Source organism: Mesoplodon bidens (assembly GCF_964165515.1).
Source record: "Mesoplodon bidens genome assembly, chromosome: 19".
NCBI classification, from domain to species: Eukaryota; Metazoa; Chordata; class Mammalia; order Artiodactyla; family Ziphiidae; genus Mesoplodon; species Mesoplodon bidens.
In genome coordinates this window covers 56336776-56356721 of record NC_138179.1, presented here as the reverse complement: position 1 = coordinate 56356721, position 19946 = coordinate 56336776, and the positions used below count along the sequence as shown (strand labels likewise).

Genomic DNA, 19946 nt, shown 5'->3' with positions numbered 1-19946 from the left:
TTTTGCAGGGAAGGTGCAAGGTGGGGACAAGCCAGACCAGACCTGAGGGGAGGTCTGCCAAGCTCCACCTTCGCCCCCCACCTCCTCAGCTGCCACCTGTTCCACGGACCCTGAAATCCCTGTTCCCCAATTCTGACTCCTCAGCTCACCTCACCTCTGCCTTTGACCGTCCTGCCTGCTGATCCCACACCCAAAAGAGGTGGTCCAGGTGGGCCGCAGTGATGGGGTGAGGGTCACTGGGTCAGCGGGGCCTCCCCCCTTCTCCTCCTTCTCCAAGGAGGTGTGGGAAATCGGGGCGCGCCCGGGCGGCAAGAGGTTTCTAGACCTCACAGGCCTCATCACACAGATCGTGGCCTTGCACTTCGCTGTCCCCCTGGAAGCACTCTAGCTTGGAATGTCTCAGCACGTTCTTCTAGCCCCTCATGCCCCCTGGGCCCGTTGTTAGGTGTCACTGCGCTCCAGTGCCTCGTAACCAGTGGTACTTTAGCCCCTCCCCGTGGTCTCCTGCCAGCTCCCCAGAGCCACCCCAAGGGAACACACAAGCCAAGTAAGTGCAAGGCACCCACAGTGCTCGCTCAGCCTGCAGACAGTCAACCCAAAGCTTCTGTGACTTAAAGTTTTGGATCTGTGGCCCCTGCCCCTCACTCGCCTGCACAGTCTCTCTGCCCAGTTGTGGTGGACCACTTAAAGGCCGCCCTCAGGCCACAGATCTCAGAGGGCTCCTCCTGTCTGGCCAGCTCCAGCCCAGGTAAGTCCCCACCCCCTCTGCATCTCTGCTGCAGCTGTCGAATTGCTGAGCTTTGCTAGTCACGAAACTGTGCTGACTGGACAGGGGAATACCCTGCTGGGGGACCAAGGGCTGCTCTGTGCCGGTATTCATCTTCCTCTATTGCTGGATCTCCATCTTTCACCCCCAAGAGCTGCCTCAGACCCTTTCCCTCTCCTTGGCCCCCATCCCCACTCCCAACCTGGCCTCCTGCTTCATGGGGCTCCACTTCCCTCCCCCAGGCAGCTCTGGGTCCTGCAACCTACTCATCTCTCTTCCCTCCAGGAAGGCAGCCAGCCCCCCCTCCACCCGCACCTCCACCCCACACCCGCCCGCCATGCTCCCCTGGACTCCATTTCATTCCATCAGTTGTCCCTGTTTCCCTCACCTCTCCAATATCCCTTCCCCTGCCTAAAAGCAGAAACCTTCGCGTGGATCCAGGCCTATTCACGCCTGAACCCCAGGCCCCACCACTCCAGCTCTCTCCAAGGACCCTCTCCCCAGCCCTCCTCTCTAGGCGGGCAGTACCTGAGCCTGCTGCGAGCCCCTCCTGCCTGCCGGACGACTACCTCCCTCTACTTCCCTGACCCTGTGCCCCCCCATCTCCCACCTCTCCAGATGTCATTGGGGTGTGGACGAAGCAAAACAATCTCCTTCCAAGCCCTGTTCTTCACCCAGAGAGCCAAGCTGTCTGACAGCCTTCCCAGGATGGCCCAGGCCAGCTCAAGGGCGGCAAGTCCAAAGCAAGCCCTCTCACCTCCTCTCCCAAACCTGCCCCTTTCCCGACTTCCCGGCTCCATCCCTCTCCAGGATTCAGGTTTGGAGCCTAGGAGTTATCTAGGATTCATGCCTCTCCTTCATCCCTCTAGCAGCAGGTGCCCGGGCGCACAGACCTTGGCAATGGAATGGCTGGGCCCCCACCCACTCACTCCATTCCCCCTCCGCCATACTGGGGGCCCTCATTGCCTCTGATCTGAACGATAGAAATAGCCTCCGGGTCCCTCCCCCAAACCAGCCCACACCTAACTGGAAGCTCCAGCTTCAACAGCACTGCTGGACTCACTTCACTGCTGCTCAGACAACTCAGGGTGAGGTGGGGGAGGCAAAACGACGGTGCATTCCCAGGCCAGGCTGCCAGAATCCCCCCCAGTCCCTCCACCGGAACCCTCTGCTCCTGGCCTTAGCTACCAATCCCACTTATCTTTCAAGACCACCCTCAAAAACCACCTCCTTCGGGAAGCCCTCCGAAATCCCCCATCTGGGTGTAAGCATCTGTCCTCTGTCTCCAGAAGTCTCCCTTATGGCATTTGGCATAATCATCCATGAAGCAGAATGACTTTTCTGCTGGAACCTAAGTTTCTTAGGTGCTCCTGGCACTGCCCCCACCCCCATTCTATTATTCTATTCTAACGTGCTGTGCACAGGAGGTGCTCCCCATGTTTGCTCAATTGGGGGAGTCTGAGAGACAGATGACGCCTGGAGGAATGTGAGCACCCCTTTTGCTGGCCATCTCCAAAAGAGCACCCTTCTCCCTCCCACATCTGGAGAAGCTTTGAAAGTCTGGGACCAGGGCAACTGTAAAAATCATTCCCCCCAAGTCTTCCTTGGCCCTCAGCCCCAGCTCCTCTGCCTGGAGGCCAAGGACTCCTGGGAGGCCCAAGGAATAGGACAGGTGTCTGTAAACCCCTCTCCTCGAAGGCCACACTGGGGTATCCATGCCTGTGTCTATCTTCTGGGAAAAGGGTCCCAGCTTTCAGCAGAATCCAAAAGGAGCCTGTGAATCCCCTCAAAGTTAAGACCTACCACATCTGGACTCTCCCCCACCCTACCCCACCCCCAGCTGCCCTTGCCTTGAACAGCTGACTTCACTCACTTATAAATAGAAACCCTCCCTGGACATGTATCTTGAGTGACAGGATGGGGAAACAAGCAGAATCATCACCTGCCCTGTCCTCTCCTGGCCTGAAAATCTGTGTAGTTTGGACCCTCCCTCTCTCTTCTCTGCAGGCCAGGAGACCACTGGGCTGTGTGCCCTCCCCACCTCCCCACATGCTGTTGTCCCTCTTCTAGAATATGAGGTTGGCCCCTGCCCTCAGCAGCCCCAACCCAGGTAGGGGGTGATTAGGAAGCTCCTGTGTCCTTAAGATCCCATTCTCCTGGAGGGGCCTTGCCCCCACGCATACTCAGGCAGAGACAGGTTCCAGGAAACAACCTCTCTTCTGTGCTCCAACAGCACGCTGGATGCCCCACAGGCACCTTGTACGCAATGCCCTCCAGCCCAGCTCTGCACAAGCCCCAGTGCTTGTCCCTGAAGCAGAAACCTGGGTGTCATCCTCGCCGCCTCGCCCCACAGATATCCAGCTTGTCTTGAGTTCTACAGATTCAGCCACCTGCCAGCTCTCCCCAGCACTCTTCTCTCTGTCTCCAGGGACAGAGATGTAGGAACTGGCCAGACCACTGCAGTAGCCCTCTGGTGGGCCTCCCTGCCTCCTGTCTCCCTCTCCCTTCTACTCCCCACGTGGCTTCCGGAGGACTTTTCATAGAACAGAAACACATATCATCGACCTGCTTGAAACCTTTTTTGGGAACCTGTCACCTTCAGGATAAAATAAATCCGAACTCCATCCTACGCCTCTCAGGACCTAGCTCTGCTCTGAGTTTTTTTTCCAAACTCATCTCTTGTTACTTGCCCATCCCAGCCCCCGCCCAGTGCCCTATTCATTCTGAACTCCTTATAAATCTCTTTGTTTTTGTGTCCGGTGCCTCTGGCCCTCCCCCATGCTGTGCCCTACCCTCTACCCTTCGCTAGCTACTTCCTAATCTCCATTCAGGCTCAGCTCTTAGGTCATGTCCCACTGAAGCCCTCCTTGAATCCTTTCCCCAGTCTGGGTCACGGGCTTCTCCTCTGTGCACCCTTTCCAAGCACGTATTACACCAAGTTAGCGTGACTGTTCACTTGTCAGTGAGGTCTTTGAGAGGAAAGACAGAGTGCCCCGGCCCAGTGCTGTACTGGAGCGTCTGGTTGTGCACCTCTCTTCCCAACTCCTCATGCAGCGACATCACATTGGTAGCTTGAAATCAGCCAGAGTGGAAGCATTTACACCATGGAAATTGGCAAATACTGTAAACACCCCAAATTAGGACAATTTTTTTCTTCTTAAAGGGCCGGTTATTAAACATTTATCAGCATGCCACTGCTTAGGCCCAAGTCTGATGCACAGAAAATGTGTGTGGAATGGATGGATGGATGGATGGATAGTTCACAAGCTCCCTGCTCCAGGCACTGCCCCCTGGTGGATGGGGCGCACACAAGCCCCCCCTCCATCAGATCGCACTTCCAATCTGAAGTTATATCCTTGCTCCCTCCTCAAAGTCCTGTGTCTTTGTCCCCCTCACCAGCCTCTCTGCACAAACCAGCCCTGCCACTTCTCCGCCAGCTGGTGGGTTAAGGGGTGAGAAAAGCAGGAGAGTGTGGACAGCATGGGGTCCGCCTCGGGTAGGGTGGGGTATGACAGAATGGATGCTACCTTGGTCAAGAGGTTGGTAGAGAGCAGCAGGTTTTCGTGTTCTAGACAGGAAAACCGAATGATGGGTAAGACAGGTGACAGTGGGAGGGGACAGGTCTGGAAAGGGCACCAGCAACGGGCTGGGCTCCTCCCCCAGGGAAGCACCAGCAACACCCTCTCCGGCGTCCAACAGTCTGATCAACACCAAGATCGCTGGATACCGCTGCCGCGTGAAGAGCGCTGCAGGGAAACCATGAGCCTCTGGCCCTCGCCTCTGAGCATGTCTCTCGCTGTGTCTCTCAGCTCTCTTGCTCAACTGGCTTCTCCTCTCCTTCATCTGAGGCTCCATTGGAGCCTCTGTCTCCTGGTCCCTGCTGCTCTATCCTGTTTGCATCAGGGTCTTGGTGTGTCTTTGGCTCCCTCTCCGTATCTGTCTCTGTCATCTCTACATCTCTGTGCCTCCACCTGTCTCTGTCTCCTCCCCCTGAGTCTCCATCTCCCTCTCTGTATCTCTGACCTTCTTGTCTCTGTGTCTCTGCCTTCCTGTCTTTTTACCTCTCTCCCCCTGGGTCTCCATCTTGCTCTCTGTGCCCCCATCTCCCTATCTCTGTCTCTCTCTCCCTTTCTCTTTCTGTCTCCCTCTGTGTCTCCATATCCCCCTCTGTGGCTCTTGTCTTTCGGCCTCCATGTCTCCTTGCACCCTTCCCTGCCCCCCCTCAGCCTGCTCAGGCTCAGGGACCCAGATGGCGGGACATTCATGCCGCAGTGCCTGCAAGCACAGGGCCACGGCTGCTTCTGGGATTTTCTACCGCTCCCAGCCCCTGAGCCTGCCGGGGCCGCAGTCAGTCCTCTGCCTGGACTGCTGGTGACTCTCACTCACCCCTATGGGGCCCTCGGCAACCAGGTATTGGGACAAACTCCTCCCTGGAGCAGACACTGTGCCACCACTGAGTGGGGACTCCCTGCTGCTGAGGACTGGGGAGGCTGTCCCCCGCTTTCCTCAGGAACTTGGATAAGGAGAGATTGCAGGCACCGGGACTGATTGCTATTACTTCTCCCCCAAGGGGGTGTCCCTCTTGATGTCTAACTGGAAGCCCTCTTGCTGCAGCGTCATCTGCCCTCAGTCTCTGTGACTCAGCTTCTTTCCAGCACAGTCAAAGCCTCCACCAGCAGCCGAGGAGGTGCCCCCGGGGGGAGGGGCATCGGACCACGGCCAGAACTGGGGTAAAGGGAGAGGAGGCTGCGATTCCGGCTCGGGAGCTGGCGTAATGGGAGCTTAGGAGCTGCCACCACCTGGATCGCAGCAGCAGAAAATGCCGCCACAACCAGTCCGACAGAGCAGGGCACCTCTCCCCAGGAGGCTGGCTGAGCAGGCGTGAGGCGCACACACCCACGCCCCGTGCGCCCAGACACAACACGCCCACCAAAGTGCCAGGGTAGAGCTGGCTGGGTGGGGGTCATTGAGGCAAAAGGAAGGGGCGTCAACGTGGTTGATGGCGATGGGGGAGGGGCTGGGGTGCACCCGGCTGGACAGGGCAATTGGGTAGCAGCTGAGTGGGGTGGACGGTAAGGGAATTCAGAACCCCCTGAAAAGTGAACATCGCACGTTTGCTCCAGCCGGGCTTGGACCTAGGATACCCAGCCTCGACCCAGACCCACTCCCTGCACTGCCCCGTGGCCACGCCCAGCGGAGCCCAGGCCCCGCCCCATGGTTGCCCCACCCCTGCCACACCCGTGCGTGCGTGCGTGCGTGCGTGCGTGCGTGCGTGCGCGCCCACTCCACACCTCTGGCTCCACGTGCCTGCACCCATTAGGTTGGGGCAGTACCTGGCTTCGGTCGGCACCAGGGAAGGTCTGGCAAGCCCCGACCCTCCCTGAGCCCCAGGACAGTGAGAACACCCAGGGGGGAAGAGCACAGAAGGGCCTGTGAACAGCAGCACCTGCCTGCTGGCCTCCCTCCTTTCCCAAGGATCCGACGAGGGGGTGACCTGGAAGGCCAAACTGGGGGGAAGGGCCGCCTTCTGAAGGGATTCCTGTGGGGGGTGAAGCCATAGCCGGTTGTGAGGCCCCATGGTACCTGCTCCCACCTCCAGTGTGGGAGCGGGGTCAGCGGGGCTCCCCAGGCCACCCCTTCTGTTCTTGCACAGCTCTGCGAGAGGAGACAGCCTCCTCCCCCTCAGCCCAGATCCCATTGCCTGCAGCCGTCAGCCCCGCAAAACAAGCCTGCTTCCTCTTCCACATGACAGCCCTTCAAATATTTGAAGACAGCTCGCCTGTCCCTGCTGAGCCTCCTCTTCTCCTGACTAAACATCCAGGTTCTTAGAACGATTCCTCAAGCGCAATGGTTTCAAGTCCCCTCACCATGCTGGGAGCTCTCTTCCACCCAGAGCCGCCCTCCCCGTTCACAGCACGGCTCCCAGAACAGAGGCCAAGAGCAGATGGCCTCCCTCCCTCCCCCGCCCAGGGGCAGGCTCCAGCCCTCCACTCCTCACTGCTACCTGCACAGCCCCCTGCTGCTTCCAGTCAATCACACCCCTAATTACTGAGTCAGGTGATTGCCCGGGGGCCCAGCCCACCCCCTGGCTGTGACTTGTCCCTCCAAAAAGGCCTTGCCCACATCTGATGCTCATCACTCATTTAAATCCTTTAAAGCCCACCTCCTCTCAGAAGCCTTCCCAGATAAAACACACCCAGCTCAGACCCTGCCCCTGCCCTGGGCAACCTCCACACTCAGAGACTGTATGACATTCACTGGCTTTCACGCTCCAAAGAGTCCCCACGCAGTGGTGCATCTCCCTCCTGTCCTCCTCCCTGCCGTGCAAGCTAGCAGCGCGGAGAGGAAACTGAACACGGGGTGGGAGGGGAGGAAGGGAGAGGGTCCCCAGCCCCAGGGACCATGCCCTCGCCCGTGTCCCTACCTGCTCGTGGTATTCGATGCCCATGCTGAGTGTGTTGACCAGGATAGCAATCATGATTCCCCGACCAAAGTACTTGCTGTCCACAATCTTCCGAAAGGTGTCACAGATCAGCCTCCAGAAGGCCAGCACAGAGTTGGGCTCCACGTCCAGCCCCAGGCTCCGTCGACGCCAACTGTGGGGATTCTGGCGGTCACCGTGCTGGGCGTCCTGTGTGAACTCATAAACTGCCTCGCTGTCTGAGTCAGGCATCTCGTGGCCGGCGAGCTCCACCTCCCCTGCCCCAGTCCGGACACAGTAGGGACAGCTGTCTGGGCCACAGGCTCCACTGTCTGCCTTCAAGCAAGGGCTGGAGATCTTGCAAGAGCTTTGGCAGGCGCCTGGGACAGGAGAGTAGAGGTTAGAGACTCCAGGGTTTCCAACTTGGGGCCACCCTTCCCTCAGAGTGTGTATAAAAATGAGTGGGGGAGTTTGGGATTCTTTCAATGATGGGGGTGCTAGGCACTTGGTGGGCAGGGGTGCTGAATGACTTGCAGTGTGGGCAGTCCTGAGTAATAGAGATGCCCCCAGATGCCAACAGCATCCCACCGGCAGGCACTGCGGGTTGTCCTAGGGTTGGTGCAGTTGACCTAGGAGCCTTCAGGAAGGAACCTAGACCATCTTTCCTTCCCAGGGAAGCCAGCCCTGCATTAACACTGCTTTAAGTAGCATTTTCCAAGGGACCCTTAAGACACACACCCATACATGTGTATTCATGTATGTTCTCACACCAGACACACACACATGTGCACTAGACACATACTCGCATACATACATGTACTGTGTACACAAGCATACAATTTATGAGTCATATATACATGCACAGCCAAACACAAGTGTGCACAGACCCATACATATCACACGGCGCACGTGCGCCAGGCATGTGCACACATGGGCGTGCATACACACCAGACAAGAGCACCACCCCGTGTGCACGGACACGCACCTATACACATCAGATACGTGTGGACACATGCACACGTGAACACCAGACATGTGCATGCAGACGGGCACATACACACACCAGACACCTTCATGCACACACACACACCCCAGACTGCGCATGTGCACGTACACAGTGACCTATCCCAAGACACCGATGTCCATTTAAATACAGCTTTGACCATAGACTGTGAGAGCTGAAAGAAACCTCAGAGACTACCCAGAGAAAGCGTGGATTTGAAGACGCCTGGCTCGGGGCCCAGCCCTTCCGTCTGCATGCAGGAGGACATCAGTAAACACCACTGACAGCTATGATGGTCCCAGCCCTGCCTTCTACACTGAAGGAAATAGAACCAGGCGTGTGTGCGGCTGGCTGGCGCCCCTTGGCAGGGTAGTAGAAGAGCTGGCACAAGAACCCTTCCCACTGCATTCTGTGATGGCACCTTCCTGTCCCAGCCCACATTCCCACATAACAGCCCACAAATATCCCACTTCTCCCACGTGCCACATCCTTCCTGAAACACAGGCCCTGGGCTTCGGCTACAGTGAGTCTGTCTGTGGAGGAGGGTGTGCCACCCCTGCCTGACTGGGGGATGCCCCCAGGTGCAAGCATCTCCCTTTCCCACGACACTGGGTGTTCCACCCATCAGCCTAGCAGCCCCTGAGGACTTGCTGCACCAAGCTCCAGGTCTCCCTATGGGGACGGAGTGACACTCATGTTTACAAGAGTGCCCTTAGCATGGGACATGGTGCTCACCACAATCACACACCATTTCCCCTCTGAACCTGCAGCAAGGACTAGAGAGCGTGGGTCTCAGAGTCAGAGGGCCCTGACTCCACCCCTCGCCAATGGCACAGCCTCGGGCAAGTCCCACAACCTCTCGAAGCCTCCTCTGTCTCATCAGTAAAATGGGGATGATAAGAAAGTTTATCACTCTTAAACGGATGAGAGGCTCCAGTGGGGTTTTGCCTGGGAAGCATGTGACAGGCACACAGCAATCCGTCAACAACTGCAAACAGCATAGAGCAGGGCACGTAGCAGGTGCTCGTTACATGACAGCTGTTGTTATTATTACAATGTAGGAATTATGATTCCCATTTTAACAGATGAGAAAATTAGGGCTCAAAGAAGCGATGTGACTAGCTGAAGGTCCCAACACCAAGAGTGGCAGAATGGGAACCCAAGCCCTGTCCTGACTCCAGACGCCCCAGTCCTGGCTGGGATGGGATATCACCCGGTCCCTGGGTGAGGGGCACCAACATGCCTCCACCCAGAGTTCTCACCTGTACTCTGTGTCTCCAGCAGCTTGTGCATAGGGCTGTAGGGCCTGGGTGGGATGTTGAGGCTGGTGAGGGTGGGGGGTCCAGAGGTGGGGGCCACCTCCATTAGCGCCTTCTCTTTCAGCATCTCTGGTGGAGGGCTGGTGTGCATGGTGGGGTACACCTTCCCACTGCCCACAGTCCTGCCCGAGGCTTCAGATGGCGACCTGGGAGGGGGTGCCTGGCAGCGGACTGGCTCCAAGTGGCAGTCAGCATGGTAGAAGCTGTGTACAGACTCTGCAGCCCCTGGAGGGCCCCCGGAGAGGGCGAGTGTCGAGGGTGGTGGCAGCATGAGCCGGCGAGATCCATTAGCATCCTTGTCCTGGATCCGTGGGCTGGCCCGGGGGGCCCGTAGCGTCCCGTTGCCCAGGTGGTAGTGGTGGTGATGGTGGTGGTGATGGTGCACCAGGTGGTGGACGGACGGACGGCGGTGGGAGCGAGAGCAGCTGCCGCTGGGCTGGGGTTCCTGGCTCCCGCGGGGAGCCGGGCTGCTCAGCAGCCCGGCCCGCACGCCCGCTGCCCGGGAGGCCTGGGCCAGCCTTCGGGCTGCTTTCCGGAGGATGTATACGAGGTACTTCAGCAGCTCCTCATAGCAGCTGCCCGGCTCGGAGAAGCTGGCCAGGGTGCTAGCGTTGGAAAGGAACCGCACGCGCTGCTCCCGCATCAGCTGGCTTTCCCGCTGCTTGGTCTCTGAGAACTGCGTGGCAATCACCACCAGGCACAGGTTGATCATGAAGAAGGAGCCCACCTATTGGGGTGGGGACAGCAAGAGGAGACAGCCTGAAGGAAAGGGACTCACAGTGCCAGCCACCGAGTACGGAGTGCTCCCTCTGTGCCAGGCGCCAGGCCCAATAATTGTCCAAGCATCATCCTGTTTTATTCTCATAACAATCTCAAGAGGTGACACCTTTATTGTCTCCATCTGACAAGTGAGGAAACTGGGGCTCAGAGAGGCTGAGGAATTTCCCCATGATCCTTCAGCTCATGCACAGCAAAGCTTAGACTTGAACCAACCTCTATGGAATTCCAAGGCATTGCTACTGATGATGAGGTTATCTGGCAAGGATATCTCCCAAACTCCCTGCCCCTAAACATGCCCATCCTCCAAGATTCTGAGCACCCCCTCCCCAATTCCCATTAGGAGTTAGAGAAGGCTGTGGAAATGAGTGCTATCTTGGGGACATGGGGTTTTCACATTGGGTTGAGCTTTTGAGATCTTGGCAAAAACATTGTTCACAAAACTCCTGCTTCTAGCCCCAAGTCTAGCTGCGTAAGCTTGCGCGAGGCTCTTAACCATGGGACCTCAGTATCTTCATGACCAGTGGCCTTGGCCTTTCCCCTCCCCCAGCTGGGTAATGGGCTGAATCCTGAACCCTGCAGACTGGCCAGGCTGCCACTCTGACTTGGCCACACTCCCCCATCTCCACCTCCATGCCTCAGTTTCCCCCGGGCTTCTGGGATGGCAGTTGCTTGGATAACAATCCGGAATGAAGGTAATGAATATTTATGGTGACAAAGCAGATTTTTTTTTCTAGCTTGTGTCCTAGTAATTATGATAATTAGCTTCACTAGTGTGATTCCAGAGAGCTGTTTGGAAAGATTTTTCATGGGGTGTGTGGGAGGGTGCAAACAAGGCCCCTTACCTCTCTGTCTGCTTCCTTCCCACTCCCCAAGCCCAGGGAGAGCTGAATGGTGAACAGATCCCGTGAAAAGGTCACAAAACCACTTCCCAGAGGCGCTGGCCTTGCCACCCAGGTGATGGTGGGGGGCAGGGAACAGGCCCCTACCCTTCCATACCAGGGATGGTTGGGGGTGGGGCGCTGTTCTTTCTCAGGGACACCTCTCACTCACCGAGGGGTCTTTATTCTGACTCTCTGGAGCCTGCCTAAGTCCTGAGTAGATCTGAGTCTCTTTCTCTCAATATCTGTCCCTCTGTCTGGCTCTGTCATTGGCCTCTTGGTGACATGGAAAAAGGGCTGGATTTGGAGTCGGTAGCCTGGGGTTGAATTCTCAGCTCCAGTGACCAAGCCCTCTGAAGCTCAGAGCTCTTATTTAGGAGCTGAGGCCACAGTCCCTGCACCTGCCGCCTCACAGGGGGCTCTGAGGATTAAGCAGGCCGCAGGTGTGGCAGCGTGCTTCAGCAGCCACGCTCAGCCCAGCAAGACTGATCCACAGCACGTGCAAAGCACCTGACAGGTTCAGACAAAGGAGGAAATGTCAGCTTCCTCATCTGTAAAACGGAGACCACGACAGGATCTTGGTGAGGATTAAATGCACCAGCACATAAAAAAGTGCTCAGAGCAGGGACGGGCACATAGTAAGTGCTCAATAAGTATTAGCTCTAAGTGGTAGCAATTACATTATTAGTCACGAATGGTAGTGATTAAATAGTGCTACTGTTTGCCTCTGTCTTCTGTCCTCATAAAGTCCTGGAACTTCTGAGCTGGAGAAAGAGATCACACAGTGTTTCTCAACGCCAAATGATGGGAATTTGGGGTGGAACAATTCTTTGCTTGCAGGACTGTCATTTCAGGGTGTCTGGTATCTACACCCTACCCCCCCAGCAAAATGCCAATAGTGCTCCCCTAGTTCTCGTAAAACACAGGACCACCCTTTGCCATTTCCAAATGCCCCCTGGGAGAGGTGGCATCACCCTGGGTTGAGCACCACCCGTTTTAATGATGAAGAACCAGATGCCCAGGGTGGGGCTGGGGGGCCTCATAGGGAATGACTTGCCCAAGATGTTAAGTGGTAGTCAGTGACAGGCCTTGACCTTGGATTTCCTCCTGACTCCTCATGACAGGTGCCTTCTGCCTGTGTCTCTATGGGACTTTTCCTGAGAGCTAGAACGTCAGACCAAGCAAGTCCCCTCTCTGGACTCCCCCCACCCATTTCCCCAGGATCCCCCATCCCCACAGGGGCCTGAGGAATCACTCACGATGATGAGGAGGATGAAGTAGATGAAGTTGTAGAAGGAGTGAGCATCCATCACAAAGTACATGATGTCGACCCAGCCCTCCAGCGTGATGACCTGGGGAGGGTGCAGAGGGGCAGGCTGTTTCTGGGCCCCCAAAGCCTCCTGCGGTCTCCTCTAGAGGCCCTGACCCCATCCCAACCCTGAGGACAACCACTCCAAGCCGGGACTGTGTCCTGACACTTGTGTTCTGGGGACTCTCCCGGTGCCCAGGCTGCCCCACCTGGAAGATGGCAATCCAGGCATAGCCGATGTTGTCGAAGTTGATGGCGCCCTTGAAGGGGTTGTGCTCCCCTGCAGAGCAGTTGGTGTAGTACTGGTTCCAGTTGACACAGGTAGTGTTGCTGGAGCTGTTGTAGGCCTCGTAGTCCAGGCCACAGGGCGGGCCGCCACCCCCGTCCCCGCGCAGCGTGGGCACGCTCCTGCAGGAGCGCATGCCGTTCTCGCGAGGCTGGGAGCAGATGAAGGGGTTCTCGTCCTCGTTCTCGGTCTGGTAGTAGCGCTCCAGGTCCACGCTCAGGGGGCTGCGGAGGAAACAGGGATGAGGCTGAGAGCAGGGTTCTCGGGGGACAGGGCCCAGGAAGGGAGAGCTGGGTGGATGCACTGAGGCGCACAGGGCGAGCACTGGGAAGGGGCAGGGATTCATGGGTGCAGAGGGGTGCGCCAGGAGCAGGCAGATCGAGGGTGCAACTCCAGAGTCGGCACGTGGGAAGTCCCCATCCTAGAGCAGAGGTTCCCAACGTGGCTGCACTTCAGGCTCACTGAGGAGCTTTTAAAAGTCCCCGCCCCCAGGCTGAACCCCACACCCATGAAATCGAAATGGGCAGCGTCGTTTAAACTCCCCAGGTGACTCCAGTGTGTAGCCAAGATTGATAACCAGATATGTCACTAATAAGAGAACAGATATGTCACCAGCAACGGGAACTGAGGGAGGTCCCAGCCCCACAGCCACTCCCAGGTCACCTCCCGGCACCATGTGCCACTCACAGGCTGAAATTCTCGGGCAGGAAGCATCGGTTACGAAGCAACCCTGCCCACAGCTGGACGCCAACGATGCCAAAGATGAAGAAGACGAAGAAGCACAGCAGCAGGACGTTGCCCAGCATGGGCAGCGTGTCCAGCAGCAGCGTGACGAGGATGCGCATGCCTGTGGGGGCAGAAGCCACGCTGGGGGCGCCAGGCTAGCCGGGCTCGGCTGGCTGCCACGGGCCTGGCAGCACTCCCAGAGGGGGCCCACCGGGGCCTCTGAGGCTGAGACAGCCCGGCTCAAGCTGGAGGGAGACCAACAGACACTGCTAACTCTGCAGGCAGCCCTCGCAGCCCCTAACCCCTACCCACCGAGAATGAGCAGAGTGGCCGCAGTTTCCGAAGCATTCTCCAGCACCGCACCCCACTTAACTCTCCCAGCTTCATCACAGAGCTGATAATCACCCCAATTTGCAGATGAGGGTTGAGGCTCAGAGAACTAACATGACTTGTCCAGTACCACAGAGCTGCTAAGTGTAGGTGCCAGGACTTAGCCAGGCTCTCTGCTTCCGCATCCCACTCCCCAATACACACACACACACACACACAAACACACACACACACACACTCCACCCTACATCCTTCTCTCACCAGATATAATCCCCTGACCTTTCTAAGTTATAGACGCCAAAGTCATTGGGGAAACCAAGGCAGAGAGCTCCAGCAGGGGCGTTAGCAGGCAGGAATTTCCCTTTGAGAGCCAAGCCCTCCGCAGGGGCCAAGATGCCCTGCACTTCACCATGGTTCTGAGCCCCCTCCCTGAGTCTAGTCTCTGCTTGGTCCAGATCCTCACATCAGGACCTGAGGACACACAAGGCTGTTTCCTCAGGTGGCCGTCACTTGGCAACCCCTTCCACGGGGAAAGCCACCACCAACCTGCCCCCGAGATGCTGTTAGGGATACTGCCCTCCCTCCCCACTCCAGATCTAGGACATCTAAACTAGCCCCCAGGCCACCAAACCCTTGTCAAGCACACAGACCTCTGGGGGCTAGTTTTGACCCCCAAAGTGACCCTCGTGGCCCCCTGACCCGTCCAGGGAAAAAGCTTCTAAGCAGCTGCTAATTACTCCTCCTGGTGACTGGAGTGGCCCTGCCCCGCCCCTGCCCCGCCCCTGCCACTCAGTCCCTCTCCCCTCTCCCCTCTCCCAGCCCCCTTCAGCTCCTCTGTGCTTCAGCTGAGATCAATTCCTCAGGGTTTGCATTAAGGGAATTACACCGGTAGTTAGAGGCCTATAAATCTGCCGGCGATCACCTGGGGCACGAGAGGAGGGAAGACATGCCCCTCATCTGGGGTTCCTGTTAACACCAACATACACCAACGCCTGGAGGACACATTGAGCAGCTCTGCCCACCCAGACACACACACACACACCCCCCACAGGCACACACACAGGCGTGCATGCACACGCAGCAAAGGGGGCTACTGCTACATCAGACACTGAGCCCCAGAAACATGCCCCCACCCACCCCACTCCTGGGATGGCAGCAGAGACCATGTGCAGCTCGTGTAGGTTGGGGAGTTGCAAAGGGGGCCTGAGAAAGGGTGGGGGGCGAGATGCAAGGGGAGCTGGAGCTGCCAAAGCCTGGCTGGCTCAGAAACTAATGCGGTTTAATTTAGATAATTGTCCCAGCAGTCAGTTGCTGCAGAGGCTTGGAAGGGGGTGGGAAGAGGAAGGGGCCACAGCGGGAGGATGAGGCGTGGAGCGTGGAGCGGCCTTGTCTCGAGAGAAGTCATGCTCGGTGTGGCCGGTGCTGTCTCAGCAATGAGAACCAGACCGCATGAGAGGCGGTTCTGGCTAGAAAAGGCCATCCCACTTTGCACCCACTCCTCCCGGCCTGCCAGCCTCTCCACCCTGCTCCCACCGCCCCTATTCCACCGGAGGGAGGGTGATCTAGCTGCAGGGAAGGGGTCGTCTGAGACATTCCTGAGACTCTGACCGAAAATCAGGCGGAAATGAGGGGGAAGGGGCCGCAGCCCGGGTGGGGGCTCCCTTGGGCTCCAGCGACCCAACTCCCCACTGAGCCCTTCTCTCAGGGGGCCTGCCTCAGCGTTCCAGGCCCGCATGAGGCCTGTGAGTGGCCAGGAGGGAGGGGTGGGGTCTGAGATTCCCATATCTCCTGTTGGGGTTCTCCGCCCAGGGGCCGAGGGCTGAGGGGTCACTCACTGGGCACCCGGTTAATGGCCCTGAGCGGCCGCAGCACACGGACTGTCCTGACAGCTGAGAAGCTGACGTTCTGCAGGTCCAGCGAATACTCCAGCATCCTGCAGGGAGGGGCCCAAAGGGAGGCCCTTTGAGTCTGAGGCCGCCGTGGGGGTCAAAAGAGGTCAATGAGGAATCCTGCTGTGGTGGGGCAGGAATCCTCCCCCTCCACCAAGGGACCCCGAAAAGCCAGCTCTCTCCCTGGGGGCAAGGCCACCCCTAAGCCAAGGACAGACTCCTTATCAGAGAATGAACAGAGGAGGGTGTGGATGGAGGGGCCTTGGCACTCAAAGAAGTACTGGCTCAAGCACTATAGGACAGCCCCGGACCCTTGGTGGACAGCCAGGGAGAAAGGAGCACTGTAGATGGGCTGGGGGAGGGGGCCGGGCCTAGAACTGGCCCTGGGGAAGGGACCAATCGGATCCGTCGCTCTCCTGCTCCAAGGCTAGGCCCTCACCCTGCAATGACGATGAAAAAGTCAAGCCGGTTCCAAGTGTCTCCCAGGTAACACTTTTTCCCAAAGATGCCCAAGGCCACCATCTTCACCACCATCTCCACAGCGAAGAAGGCAAAGATGAAGTCATCAAAGGCCTGATGTGGGGACAAGAGGCTGCTGAAACTGAGAAAAGGGTGGGGGAGCAGCCCCCTACCCCACCCCCACCCCCTCCTCTGGGCTCAGGGCCTCTTGCAGAGAAGGTGTCGGGGTTTATAAAGATCAGGAGCTGCCCCCGCCTCCCCCCCCCCCCACATGCTTACCTGCAGAATCCGGCAGCGCTGGGAGTCACAGGCGATGTCTTCACACGGCCGGAACATGCCCAGGGTCACACAGTTGAGAAGGATGACCAACATGCTGATGCGCTCAAACCAGGTACCAGGCGGTCAAGGAAACAGCTGGCCAGGGTGGAGTTGAGCCCGGGCCCCCACGCCCTGCCCAAGCACCTCCCACTGCTTGACCTGCCCACCCCATCTGAGATGTAGCCAGGTGTAGCCAGCTAGTCCCACCTCGGGTCATATCACCTCTGGACCCAGCTTCCTCTTCTGTAAAGTAGGAAAAGCCACAAATATCCTGACTATTTGCACAAGCCATTTGGGGGATAAAATCGATCGTGCTTGTGGAAATGCCAGGCACCAAGAGTTTGCTGCTGCATCTGAATCTTATTCTCCCTACCTCACAGGGAAAAATGTGAGAAGCAAATGAGATAATGTATGTGAATGTGTGACACAAACCTAAAGTCGGATTATGCTTGCCTTACAGTTCACCAAGCACTTTCACAGCATGCCACCTTGGATGCTCACAACAGCCCTGAGAAATATCCGGGCTGGGTCACCTTCTTCCCCAGAACCCAAGGAAACTGAGGCCCAGAAGTCATGTGCTGAAGGTCACAGGAGAGACCCAGATGAGACTGAGTTTTCCAAGCTTCTGATCTGGGATAGCAGCTTCCATAGCTGCTCAGGCTGCAGGGAAGGGCTTGTCACGACCACACTGGCCCCAGACAGGCAGGCGGAGGCAGACAAGCACCACAGAACTGGAGCCTCAGGCTGCCTCTTCCCCAGCCAGCCCCTGGCCTCTCAAAGCCCTCACATGGCCTCCAGACACATTCACACAGTTAAATAACGAGGACCCACTACACACCAGGCCCTGTGCTGGACATAAGCCCCCAGCCTGTGCAGAGCAGACAGTACCCTGTATACAGACCATGCCACCATCACACCTTCTTATGGCTTCCAGCAAAGCCCCACCCTGGACCAACAAAGACTCTGTTTTGCAACAAGGGGGAGAGAGGGGTCTTTCTAAACCCTGAGTCTTTCCACAGAGTGGATTTCATTAAGGGGCTCACTTCCAGCCCATCTACAGGAGAATGTAGAAAATGGCCTCCGGACCTTAGAGAGTTCTGGGCACCAGACTCACAGAGAAGTGACCAAGCATCCTGTTTTCTCAAGGAACACATGAGAGGGTTGGGGAAGAGGAAAGAGGTTAGAAACAAGCAGAGAGTGGGGGGGCCGGGGGAAGGAGAAGGCCTTGAGGATGGAGGTAGGGAGGGCGTCATGGCAGCCCACAGCACGACCCACCAAGCCAGACTCAGTGAGACAGAGAGCGCCCACAGCAGATGGAATCTTCCTGTCATAACCCCACTTCTAGAGTGAGAAGGCTTTGGCCAGGGACCCAAGGACTGACCTTGAAGCTGATCCCAGCCATACCCCACCTCTGTCCTGAACCTCCGACCACACCCCCTCTCCGGGAGCCCACACTCAATCACCTCAAAGCCTTTCTACCCGCTCCTGTCACCCAGGCCCTTTTCCCTCAGACTCACATCCCTTCCCACCAGCAGGTACCCTAAATTCCCAAGGCACTACAGTTTCCCTAGTCTTACATCCTCACAGGAATAAGAGTTAAAAAAAAAAATTCTAGGCTTTTGGGGTAAGTTGATGGAAGGGGGTAATAAAGAGCACTCTGTCTCTATGGAGCTGTTTTCCTGAGTGGAGCCGGAGCCCAGTGGATCTATCCCCAGAATAAGGGTCAGCCAGGGGTCGGCCTGGAAAAATGGGGACAGGGAGGGAGCTCCTTTGGGACCATCGTCTGAAAAGGGAAGGACACGATTACCTTCAAGAACTGGCCTGCTTTCCCCAACCTAGCCCCCTCCTCTCCTCTGTAGGGAAGAGGTTCTGGAAGGGACCCATATGAGCAGATGTCTCTACATAGGGGCAGGTGGGTAGTTCTCCTGGGAAGAGGGGCTCTGGGACACCTGTTTGGACCCCTCTAATGGCAGTGAGTCTACCATGTCTTCTGTGCCCTTGTCTCGTCTCCCTCGCTGAGGCACGGGGACTGTTACACCCAAGCACCTACAGAGCTTAGAGTAATGCCTGGCATGTAGCAGATGATCAATACGTGGGAAGAGTGAATGAATGAATGAATGTGAATCAGTCAATCAACCCCCCTGCCTGGAAGCCAGATGTATCTCCCCATTCATGTTTTCCTACCTTGTTTGCTTCAATAGTGATGAACTGATGGTGAGTGGGGGTGGGGGGAGAAGTGACACCATAAAGGTGCTGTCCCTCTTTCTGTCCCCACCTCACACGTGCTCACACTGAGGCTTCTTATAGCCGGAGTCTGCCTCCAAATAACCTCACCTCCAGCTCTTAACCACAGAAGCCCCTTCTCAAGAGCCCTCTTGGCAATTCACCGCACTCCCGGGTACATCCTGTCACTCTCACCTCTCCCCTTTCCCTACAGCTGAACAGAAATGGACAGGGAAAACACCAAGGCACAGGAAAATCTGGTACCATCTGAATTAAGGAATAATTAATGAGGGTGGGGGGTCTTTCATCCTTCTCAGGGTAGGGCTCATTTCCTTGGGAATATGGCCGTATGTCACTGTGCCATGTTCCTCTGTTGCCATAACAACAGGAGGATGTGTCACCAGGTGGTGTGGATTTGTTGCCATGGTAACTAAAGGGACCCCCCCCCCACACACACATATGAAGTCCCCTTACCCAGGCTGCTGTCTTGTCCTCACGCAGGGAAAGGGTAAGTGGGGAGACTCACAGGTTATCAGGTTGGGGGGGACCATGTGACAAATCCCCATAGCAACCAAGGGAATGGGGGACATTGGTTGCCATAGTGACTATGAGAGACCTGTGCAGTCACATGTCCACTGTTGCTATGGTGACTGTCAGGGCTGGAGTGGATCCCAAAGGGGGAGGTGGGTAGGAGAAGGGAGGATCTTTCGTCTCCCCACAACCCACCATCAAAAGCAGAGAAAAAAGGAAATGGCAGGGTGAGGAACCCCACTTCCATCCCCCCTCCTCTTCCCCCTCCAGGAGAGGGAACTAGAGCATGTTATCTGGGAACTTAGTCCTCTTTGTGGGGCTTTATCTAGAGCCCTTGCCTGGTTGGGCAGCTATAAGGGAGAGGAAAGTAGAATGAGGAGGGAGGAGGGCTGGGCCACCTCCAGGGGCTCGGGGGCTCGGGGCAGAGCATGACTGAGACGGCAAGCAGGCCCCCCAGCTGTCCCATTCTCTGCTAGGAGCCTGCTAATCTGAGACCTAGGAGCATGGAAGAGGTAAAGGGCCTGGGCCCAGGAGTCCTGGCCTCCTACTGCTCGTGGGGAAGGTGGGGTGCTTGCCTCATTCACCCCCGGAGAGGCTGGTGTCTATGGGATTCAGCATTCCCAGAGTGGGGTGAGATCTAGGGGCTCAGGAGGGGGCTCCTTCTAGGGAGGCTGAAAAGGGGATTCCCCCAGCTGAGCACCCCCCCCC

General features: G+C 57.2%; 1 protein-coding gene across 30 annotated transcripts in view; it reads right to left on the bottom strand.

Moving 5' to 3' along the window:
* CACNA1G (calcium voltage-gated channel subunit alpha1 G) overlaps window positions 1-19946 on the bottom strand; it is a gene marked incomplete at its 5' end in the record, with an annotated part of 61755 nt that overhangs the window by 37806 nt on the left and 4003 nt on the right. For 29 of the 30 annotated variants that reach the window (XM_081218424.1, XM_081218406.1, XM_081218420.1 and 26 more), the window contains 8 exons: window positions 7191-7567; window positions 9453-10236; window positions 12427-12519; window positions 12686-12986; window positions 13450-13609; window positions 15654-15751; window positions 16147-16280; window positions 16446-16557. In XM_081218424.1, the coding sequence (XP_081074550.1) occupies window positions 7191-7567; window positions 9453-10236; window positions 12427-12519; window positions 12686-12986; window positions 13450-13609; window positions 15654-15751; window positions 16147-16280; window positions 16446-16557 (2059 nt within the window). The remainder of the gene's footprint in view (window positions 1-7190; window positions 7568-9452; window positions 10237-12426; window positions 12520-12685; window positions 12987-13449; window positions 13610-15653; window positions 15752-16146; window positions 16281-16445; window positions 16558-19946) is intronic. The other variant, XM_081218407.1, reaches the window with a different exon arrangement.